Here is a 9,760-nt window from a genome sequence, read left to right as displayed (position 1 = left end):
AAAAGCATTTTTATTATCCCATCTTACAACACAATAAAGTCTGCATCAGTGCTTCTTTTAGAGGTATATTAAAGAGATTAGTCTTACCAAAACCATGTTCCTGAAATAAAACAATCATAGCATTAAAATGATAGATGTTCCAACTCAAAAATGGTTATTTTACACTCGTCATGACTGAAATGTAAACGTACTCCATACATTTAAATGAACAGACACCAGGCCGGCGGTGCCTTGCGAGTGCGCCCTTGGGAATCTCAGACAAAGACGTCGAGAAGAGACATCAAAACTCTCCCTTCGACTCTCTCCACTCTGAGCGGTTTTAGTTTCCCCCGAGGCGGTCGGGAGGGCAGACGTCTACGGTGGCGTTAAGCAGAGGTCACCTCCCTGAGGTGAGGCCAGAGGTCGTCAGTAGCCCTCGTTGTCCCAGGTCACCTCGTACAGCGGGTACCGGACCTTCAGCTTCTCCATGGAAACGGAATGGTTCGCTCGGCCAAAACCCTGCAACCAATCAGACAGAGGCATGGATGAGAGGGGGCGGGGGGGGGGCACCCCCATGAAGCAAGGTTTTTTTGTAGTTTGTCGAGACACATTAGAAGTGGATACTTGTTCAGCCGGCACCACATCCATTACTCAACAAAGGGATCTTATTTCTAAAGATGTGGTCCGCAGAGAACCCACCATGGGGGTGGGGGGGAAATGTGGATGGCCGCTTCAGCCCCGGGGCTTCAACACAGACTAGGTCAGGGGTGGAGAGGAAGTGGTGTGAAGGAGACTGAATAAATAAAGTACTTTAAAATAACGGGCAAGGGGAATTACAAGGGGAATGCAAGGGGGATATCGTAGTGGTTAGGGTGTTTGACCCCCAGGTACTGGGTTAAATCCCCAATTTCCATGCATCCTTGAGCAATAGGACAAACCCCTACCGGCCCATTGGTGAAAAGCATCAATTTTGATTGAAACGTCGGCTAATTGGTAAATAGTAAGCAAGTGCTTCGCAGTGGTGGGTATTATCTTACATCTTTTTTTTTTTCCTCACGTTTTTTTTCCACAAGTGATGACTGCAGTGAAGTAGTGGCATGAGTCAGGTTTCAATTAAATGTATGATTCTGAAGATAATGAATCCTTTATGAAGACGTGTTAAATAAGAGTCGTGAAGGGAGCTTATACCATGGAGTAGCCGTAGATGTGGATCTTCTTGGCAGCAGGTTCGTGTTTGATCCTTCCTCCCCCGACGCACTCACAGTCCAGCAAGCCCCCCTTTTCCAGCTTTTCAGACACCTTGTCATAGATGTCAGCTGAAATGATGATGTATACGTTGTTGTATGATTATAGTTAGTCATGGTACTATATTATATATAGTGTAGAATTAGTGTCTACAGACACAGTTGGACATTGGCTTCTACAATCCGACTAAGCGAATAGGTGAGGCATTGCATGTAGATGTCATCTTTGGAATATGTTACCTGGTTATTGACACAGACTATCACATTAAGTAGGGGTGTGGGGGATGACTGAGGGACATTTTTTCTGCAGTCTAAAACACTTCAAAATGACTAAGGCACTGGCTTACCGTGGTACTCGGCCCAAGAGTATCCCCTCACGATGTCTATCTCCGAATCGTCTCCTTCTTCTTTACTGTGGACTCGAATCAGGACGTATTTGAAGACTCCCGTCGGATCGATTTCAGCTTGGGGGATATTGGCCATGAGCGCAGCAGCCTTCGTTTGAGTGCACATATTCACGGTGTGGGTTCGGTGTTCAGGGATGAGTACACAACGTTGAGCAAGTATCACTAGCTAAATGTAATGACAACGTGTGTATCTAATTTTAGGGTGCCAATTTGTGATCAAATGTAGCTCTATTGCTGGGATGGACCAGGGATGTGCTGATGTAGCACACACACACGCACAACGTTTACATCCGGCGGTTGCCCAGTCGGTCATGTTTAGAGTTGCACACTTCCGTTAACAACTGGATTGTGGCCGCTGTAGTTTTATCTATCTGTCATGAACCCCATGCAAGTCGTTAACGATGACTATTTAATTTGTAATAAAGGTACAAAATACAGAGTGAGACAGCATATAAATGTACATTTTAGGACACAAAAATTAATGTGGAATGCAAATACATGTTTATTGTAGGCCTGTCTGTACAAACATGTCTATACAAAAAGATTAATTTCTTATGGTGATTAACCCCCCCCCCCTCATTTGATTTGTACACTGAAACGTTTTATTTTGTAAATTATATAAAGAACTTATATATAAAAGAAACGTGAAAAAATAAAGATAAGAAGTCTTATAGAAATATGTAGGCCTATTGCTCATTAAAATGTCAAATTCTCAGTCAGATCACAATTATTCAGTGTTTCTGTTGAATAAAAAGAAAGAATAAACTAAAATAAACAAGTCTATTCTATATCATAGAGGCTTCTGTGGCTGTCAGCCTGCTTTGAAGTTTATAAAAATACCATGCAAACACATTTGTCATGTGATGAAATGTAAATGTGCCACTCGCAACTGTACAAGTGTATTTAAAAAATATATATTTTATATATTATTACACGACTTTGATGAATACTCGATTGTGATTGGTCAATCACGGTATTCTGCAGTCTGTTATTTCCGAATAGCAGACCGTGGCTATATCCAACCACCGAATCTAACAGACAATCTTTTATTCACAGAAGCAATAAAATCATTTTAAACATTTAACATTTAACAATTAACATTTTTTCGTTGTTATATTTGGTGTCAAATGAATGAACACCTTGGTACTAGCCATTCACATTTACATTAAAGGCTTTTGGCAGACGCTTTTATCCAAAGCGACTTACAAGTCACTTCCTAAGTGGGTTAGTGTACAGCGAGCCGGTCATACTGGTGAAATAAACCCCAACAGGTTCATACAGGACCCAGACAGCAACCAGCTGGCTTTACGTCACCCCTTAGGGCGCACTCACACTGGGCAAAGTTTCCCTGTACCGTACTCAAGTACGATTGCACTGTACGATTGCACAGTTGAGATTGCCTAGTCAATTGCCTAGCCACTAGGCAATCTCAACTGGGCCTGAGTACGGTTGCCTCTTGTACATATAGGTTGCGTATCCGTGCGTGTGCGCGTGTCGGCTCATTAGCATCCGTACCGTGGCCTGAGCACACCTCTCAGAAGTGAACCGAGGCCACGGAATTGAACTGTACTTGAGTACGGATGGTGTGCTCACACTAGCCAAACGATCTAGACTTCAGTGGGGCAAACGTACTCGGGCAACGGTACAGACGGCCTCGTGTGAGTGCGCCCTTACACCATGTGTCCCAAAGGGATGTGGCAGTGTCTATAGCGTGATCATTTTAGAATCGGTTTACAGCAGTACATAACAAAAAACAAAACAAAAACATTCTTTAAGGCCTCCTCCTATTGCATCAAAAGTTGTGATGAAGCAGCACTTCAAGATGCGTCCTCTTGTGACATCACGAAGAGTGAGAGCATCCACCCGGACGTGTCACGGACAGACGTACGCATCCGGGTGGACACGCCCACTTCCCGAATGTCACAAACGACTACATTCAGTACCTGCTGATGAAACAAGGGGGTCATGAATACGTTTGACTTCAATCCGGACAGGACAAAAAAAAGCACACTTCTACGCAGTGCTCCTGAGACCCCCCCTGTGTTGCTTAGAACAAAATCTAAATTGGCGTCTTCGCATAGGCTGGCCACTGTCCAACACTACGACTCAGACAGGGCACCGTATAGTCACAGGCGATGTGTGTGGGCGGTTGGCATAGCGACACGAGTGCGCGAGAAAAAAATCTAATTTAATTTTTTAGTCTAAGCACACGGGGGGGGGGGGGGGGGGGGGCTTTTACTGTGAAAGCGACTAGATGCTGCCCTCGCCTCCTCCTCTTCTCTTCCTCAGTAAAGCCATGGCCTTGACCAGGGTGACCACGAGCGCCACGACGAGGAGGAGTACGAAGAGGGCGAGCAGCCCCGCCCAGGCCCTGTGGGTCAGGGACTTCATGACGGGTGCGGCCTCTGCGGGCAGGAGGCTGCTCAGGGAGAGCATGTAGCCCAGAGCCCAGCCCACCGAGGTGTCCCCTGCCTGGGGGGGGGGGGGGGGGGAGAGGAAACAGACCGGCACTCAGTATGCTACCACCACATGGTTATCACACGAGACGAGATTACATTGGCTATCGCGTCAGACTCAAAGGGATGCCACGAAGGCTAATTATATCATAGAACGTTAGATTAAATCAGATTAGATCGCATTTGAACTGATTACGTTCGGTTTGGATTAAGTCAGAGAGTAACATTCAAGTATTCCAGGGCACCATCATGCTCTTTGAGGATGCAAGAAAAAGATGAAATACTAGATAAACGTTTTTTTTTTTTTTTTTTTCCTACTTTCTTCTGGAAGGAGACGTGGTGGAAGGACATGCGGTCGAAGCCGTAGCCCCGTAGCATCAGCACCCTGATGAAGGACGCGGTGGCACAGTACTGCTGCAGCCGGGACTTCTGGTCCGGGGCCAGGCGCTCCAGCTAGAGAGGGGGGCGGGGGGGGGGGCGGGATAGTCCACTGGTGGGTAAGAATGTTCAATCCCCACTCCTAAAGGTTCTGCTCCAATGTCTGCGGTCTAAATGCCTTCCGCCGATCTGCTCATCAAAGGAATTTTTGAAATCGATCCCTTTGTGACATCACAAATGGATGGCTTCACATGTGGTGGAACAGATGAACTCCAGTTCACCAACCAGGTGATACCGTCCAACAATCAACTCCTTCCAGCAATGTTGGGAAGGACACTGCGGCACTGTGATGTCACAAATGGATCGATTGTTGAAATTGGCTCATATTGGCTCATTAAATGAGCCAATACAATTATTATGTAAATGAGCCTCATTTACATAATAATTTACTCAAATATCACTTAAATTGATTGACATTTATCTGAAAAAATCTAAACTTTCTCCTGCTTGACACAAACCCCTACGGTGTCTACATTGATTGACTGATTCTGCTCATATGTGTGGACATGGTGCCATAAATACACAACGGGTTATGCATACACTCATCGGCATACACTCATGTACATGCCTCTCCAACGCCAGAGAGGAGAGGGTCGGCAACATGAAGGACACTGAGGTGACAGGTACCTCATCGAAAGTCATCCCACAGATTGCCTTGGCGGCTTCCTCCAGCTCTGAGGGGCTGGAGACGGAGATCCCCGTGGTTCTCTCCAGGAAGGAGTGAGTGTAGTAGAACGCAGAGAAGGCCTGGGAGGTAGTGGGGAGGCAACACTGGAGTTAGTGGTGAAAGCTTGGGTCAAGCGATCTCCAAACTAATATAATCGAGTTGAAACGATTATTATTATTATTATATATATTTTTTTTTAATTCATTATATGTTTTATAGAAATTGCAGAACAGCTGGATACATATTTGTATCATCATATTTTCGAACATTTTCTATTTGAACATTTTGTGTAAGGGGAAATGTCAAAGTTCTCGGTTACAATGTGTTTTTTGGAGGGAAATTCTGTGTCTCATGTTCTCAAACTCAAAAACAATCGTTTGAACAATCGTGACTTCAATATCGACCCAAAAATAATCGTGATTATGACCTCTTTCCAGGTATATCCAAGGCAGCCCTACCATGAAGTTCCCGGTGACGTTGGGCTGGAACACCTGGTTGAAGGAGCACTTGGAGAAGGGGCAGGTGCTGAAGCTGAAGATCTGGGAGACGTTGCCCAGGCACTGGTCGTAGCGGCCCGTCCCCCTCACCAGGACGTCCGGCAGGGCCCGGTCGGGGACCGGCCGACGGCTCAGCGTACAGGGGGAGTCAAACACCCGGCTCGTCTTCATGGTTACCTCGTAGCCAGTGGGGTAGCAGGGGTGGGACACCTCCCCAGACTGGCCGTACGACTGAGACTGAGAGAGGGAGAGAGGGAGAGAGAGAGGGAGAGAGAGGGTGAGAGAGAGAGAGGGAGAGAGAGAGGGTGAGAGAGAGAGAGAGAGAGAGAGGGTGAGAGAGAGAGGGAGAGAGGGAGAGAGGGTGAGAGAGAGAGGGAGAGAGGGTGAGAGAGAGAGAGAGAGAGAGAGAGAGAGAGACAGAGGGACGGAGAGACAGAGGGACGGAGAGAGAGAGAGAGAGAGAGAGAGAGGGAGAGACAGAGAGAGAGAGAGGGAGAGAGAGAGAGAGACAGAGAGGGTGAGAGAGAGAGAGAGACAGAGAGAGAGAGAGAGAGGGAGAAAGAGAGGGAGAGAGAAAGGCATCAAAAGCACGAAGGCAAGATGGAGAGAAATAATGAATCATCATAATAATAATATAATATTTATTGTCTGGACTTTAACACAACCCGTGATGTGAGGCGTGCGTGTGCCTCTTGACCTTGACGTCGGCGGCGGCGGCGGCGCTCAGTACCTTGATGAGGTGAGCCAGCAGCATCTTGAGCGCCTGGTCGCGGCCGTAGCACAGGAAGCTGTGCGTGTACAGGGTGTAGTCGCGGCCGTACAGACGGAGCTGCATCACGTCGCGCTTGTCCTCCAGCCTCTGCTCCGTCAGGAAGGTGATCTGGGTGGAGGCCCCGCCCAGGTCCAGGGCCCCCACCGTGGCTCGGTCGGGGCTCAACCAGCGGCCCACGAAACCGTACTGTCGGAGCAGGAGAGGAGGATAGTGATGAATCGCAGGTTGTTCAGACTGGGTCGCTTTATTACATTGTCTTGTTTTGTTTGTTTTTGACAAGCAAGACAAAAGGTGCTGGGTTCGATCCCCGTTGGTCAGAGTCTACCTGTGTCCATGAGCAACACGCCCTGACCCTCCCTGTTAGCCTCATGTGTGGAAGAAATTCAATATAGAATAGAAAATCACATTTCTATTTTTTTGTAAAAACAAAAGCACAGAATATACATTTTTATATTTTATTTTCTATGCAATTTACTTTTTAAGTATTTTGAATCTCAATATAGTGTTTTTTTTGAGTAACAGTGCACACACGGCCACCGGACAGAACTGCTTCATCACAGAATAAGACAAAAAAAAAAAAGAGAAAAAAACACCAAATAACTCCTAAAGGGTTTCCAAGCCGCCTTTCCTCATACCTTGATCAGGTTCTCTAGGAGATAGTTGACGGTGACCCAGCCGTAGGCGCCCTCCGCCTGGCCGCTTAGGATGGCCGCGCCGTGGTAGCTGAAAGGGTACGACTGAATCTTTTGGCCGACTTCCTTCAGTATCTGCGCGGAGGCGTTGGGGTGTGTGAGACTGTGAGGAAATGATAAAACACAACAGTGGCAGCTCAGTGTGTAATCTCGAGAGTGACATGCACATGGACGGACGTTTTCCAATGCAATATTCAACTGTTTGCCTACTTTAAGCCGTTCGTCTGAAGCAGGCTTATCTCTAGGAGACAGTGGATTTTCCCCTGTGACTTCTTTTTTGAAAAGCTTAAATGTTGCGTGTTTGAATTTATTGAGTGGTGTAACCGTGTAGAATCCTCGAACTTTAAACCTGCACTATGTGAGTTCTGAAGCCTCTAGTGGCCTCAGTCGTAGCAACAGTTATAGCTATTAGAGGTGTAACGATACGCGTAGTCGTACCGGAATTTTCCGCTAACGGTTCGATGCACGTTTCATTTCAGTACGTACCGAATAAAGTTTTTATTGATTATCACACACTCTGTGAGTGTCTTGTCTTGTCTTGTCCTGATGTTTAGTGTTGAGGACCACAATGGAAATAAGTCCTGGACTTTATTGTGTTTTCAAAATCAAATTGTTTAATAAAAATCAAATAATAAAAACTGCTATACCGAAAAACATACCGAACCGTGACTTTAAAACCGCGGTACGTACCGAATCGTGACTTTGGTGTATCGTTACACCCCTAATAGCTCTAAAACGAGTTATATCTGGCTTTAGCTCAGACGCAGCGGCGAGCAGTTTCGATATGGGGGCATACTGATTGTGAAACCCTGAGCACCAGGCAGCGGTCAGTCAGCAGTTCAAAGATGGTTCACTGAGAGGTCAAAAACCTGGCGACATTCATTGTTTTTCGAAAATGAAATTATCTGAGAAAACTCCACAAATGTCATGTTTTAAAAACAAATAATGTTTGTTGAGATTTTTCTTTTGAAAAAGAAAATACTCAAATGGAAATTCGGTCGTCGGTCGCCTGAGCATGTGCTCCATTCCCAGCTGACATGGACCGTTCACCATTGCTTAAATGACTGTGGTCCGAGATATTCCCACATGCCCATTTTATTCTGGATTTACTATCTAGTTCAGATACCGCTCGACGGAGTAAATAGCTGAAGTATAAAAAGTTAAGATAGTGCAGGTTTAAGTTTCTTTTCTCTTTTTTTATTGACCTTCCGTGACCGTTTGTACCGTTGTGCCGCATCGCTATGGCAACCAGGAACCACAGCGGAACTCTCACTTCCACATTCTCTTTTCCTATTCGTCTGGATCCAATGCTTACACCCACACCACCACCACCAACCCCATCACCACCATCACCACCGCAAGGGGCAACGGCGGGTTAAATGACTAGCAAAGGCAGACAGGCAAGTTGTGTAACAGTTATTACTCAACCGGTAATAAGCCTTACCCCAGACATAAAGGGACTTTCATATTAAAACCAACAAAGACTACTGAATACAAGAAGGTGAATTAATTCCACCGTCAGCCAGTGAAGCAAAAAGCATTTAAAATATAAAAGAAGGGGGACTTTATACTTTAATATTATAGTGTTTCTCATATGAATGATACAAAACAAGTTTGTTCTTTAGTTTAACTCTTCAGACAACGAGAGGGAATCATTGAGCCAACCGAAAGTGGACCTTCAACCGTCATCAGCGAGGCACTCGTCATGAGACAGGGTTCATCCATAAATAGTAGTTTGATTTTGATTCTTTTGATTCTTCAGAATCGATGGGTTGTCCAAGGGGGTTTTGGTTTTTAGTGAATAAGCACACACACATACAAACCTCTCAAACACACACACACACACACACACAAACCTCTCAAACACACACACACACACACACACACACACACACAAACCTCTCAAACACACACACACACACACACACACACACACACACACACACACAAACCTCTCAAACACACACACACACACACACACACACACACAACCCTCTAAAACACACACACACACACACACACACACACACACACACACACACACACACACACACAAACCTCTCAAACACACACACACACACACACACACACAAACCTCTCAAACACACACACACACACACACACACACACACACACACACACACACACACACACACACACACTCACGTCAGCAGCCTCATGCCCGCGGTGGCTCCCAGGTAGATGGGAGTGAGGTGATGCCTTGCTTTAGGGATGTACGTCACCGCCTTGTCCAGACAGCTCTCCAGGCTCCGCCCTGCTGCGCCTGATTGGCCCATATAACTGGAAATCCCGCTTCCTGAACAGGTGGGGAACACACCCTCGGATTACACCAACAACACCGACAACAGACTTGTCCTTGGGGGGATAAAGCTGACGGGTTTGTTTGACGTTGTGATATTATACGCAGGGCATGCCCTGGCACTTAACGACCACAGCAGAAAACCGTGAAGGACCTGCAATCACCCATGTGTGATACAAACACGACCAAGGCACTCAGAAAACAGGTTTACGTTGATAGATGCAGCCTTTTGAACTAGACTCAGTCATCTGTAATCAGAAGTTGTGCTTATAAACAACACATACACCT

At 46.1% G+C, this 9,760-nt stretch overlaps 2 protein-coding genes across 2 annotated transcripts in view; both read right to left on the bottom strand.

The window, feature by feature from the left end:
* Window position 1: 1 nt before the first annotated feature.
* On the bottom strand, window positions 2–1,912 carry phpt1 (phosphohistidine phosphatase 1). Its single transcript, XM_084483392.1, has 3 exons — window positions 1,571–1,912; window positions 1,168–1,295; window positions 2–498 (listed from the first exon to the last, which is right to left on the bottom strand). The coding sequence occupies exons 1-3, from the start codon at window positions 1,734–1,736 to the stop codon at window positions 406–408; spliced, it is 387 nt and encodes a 128-aa protein (XP_084339518.1). The 5' UTR covers window positions 1,737–1,912; the 3' UTR covers window positions 2–405.
* Window positions 1,913–2,212: 300 nt separating this feature from the next.
* entpd2b (ectonucleoside triphosphate diphosphohydrolase 2b) overlaps window positions 2,213–9,760 on the bottom strand; it is a 12,282-nt gene continuing 4,734 nt past the window's right edge. The window contains exons 3-9 of the mRNA XM_084483390.1: window positions 9,319–9,469; window positions 7,096–7,255; window positions 6,419–6,646; window positions 5,650–5,925; window positions 5,152–5,271; window positions 4,405–4,539; window positions 2,213–4,102 (exon numbers count right to left, since the gene is read on the bottom strand). Of these exons, the coding sequence (XP_084339516.1) occupies window positions 3,881–4,102; window positions 4,405–4,539; window positions 5,152–5,271; window positions 5,650–5,925; window positions 6,419–6,646; window positions 7,096–7,255; window positions 9,319–9,469 (1,292 nt within the window). The 3' untranslated portion in view covers window positions 2,213–3,880. The remainder of the gene's footprint in view (window positions 4,103–4,404; window positions 4,540–5,151; window positions 5,272–5,649; window positions 5,926–6,418; window positions 6,647–7,095; window positions 7,256–9,318; window positions 9,470–9,760) is intronic.

The sequence above is a fragment of the Micromesistius poutassou genome (genome assembly GCF_964030765.1).
Source record: "Micromesistius poutassou genome assembly, chromosome: 18".
NCBI lineage: Eukaryota > Metazoa > Chordata > Actinopteri > Gadiformes > Gadidae > Micromesistius > Micromesistius poutassou.
The sequence above is the reverse complement of the archived record's forward strand: the minus strand, read 5'-3'. Positions and strand labels throughout refer to the sequence as shown.

What these genes read in the sequence shown, in the direction of transcription:
- phpt1 (XM_084483392.1), bottom strand. Translation starts at nt 1,736, where the DNA reads ATGTGCACTCAAACGAAGGCTGCTGCGCTCATGGCCAATATCCCCCAA. An exon ending in CTCTTGGGCCGAGTACCACG is followed by an intron (nt 1,296 to 1,570) that starts GTAAGCCAGTGC and finishes TCATCATTTCAG; the next exon opens with CTGACATCTATGACAAGGTG. An exon ending in ACATCTACGGCTACTCCATG is followed by an intron (nt 499 to 1,167) that starts GTATAAGCTCCC and finishes GATTGGTTGCAG; the next exon opens with GGTTTTGGCCGAGCGAACCA.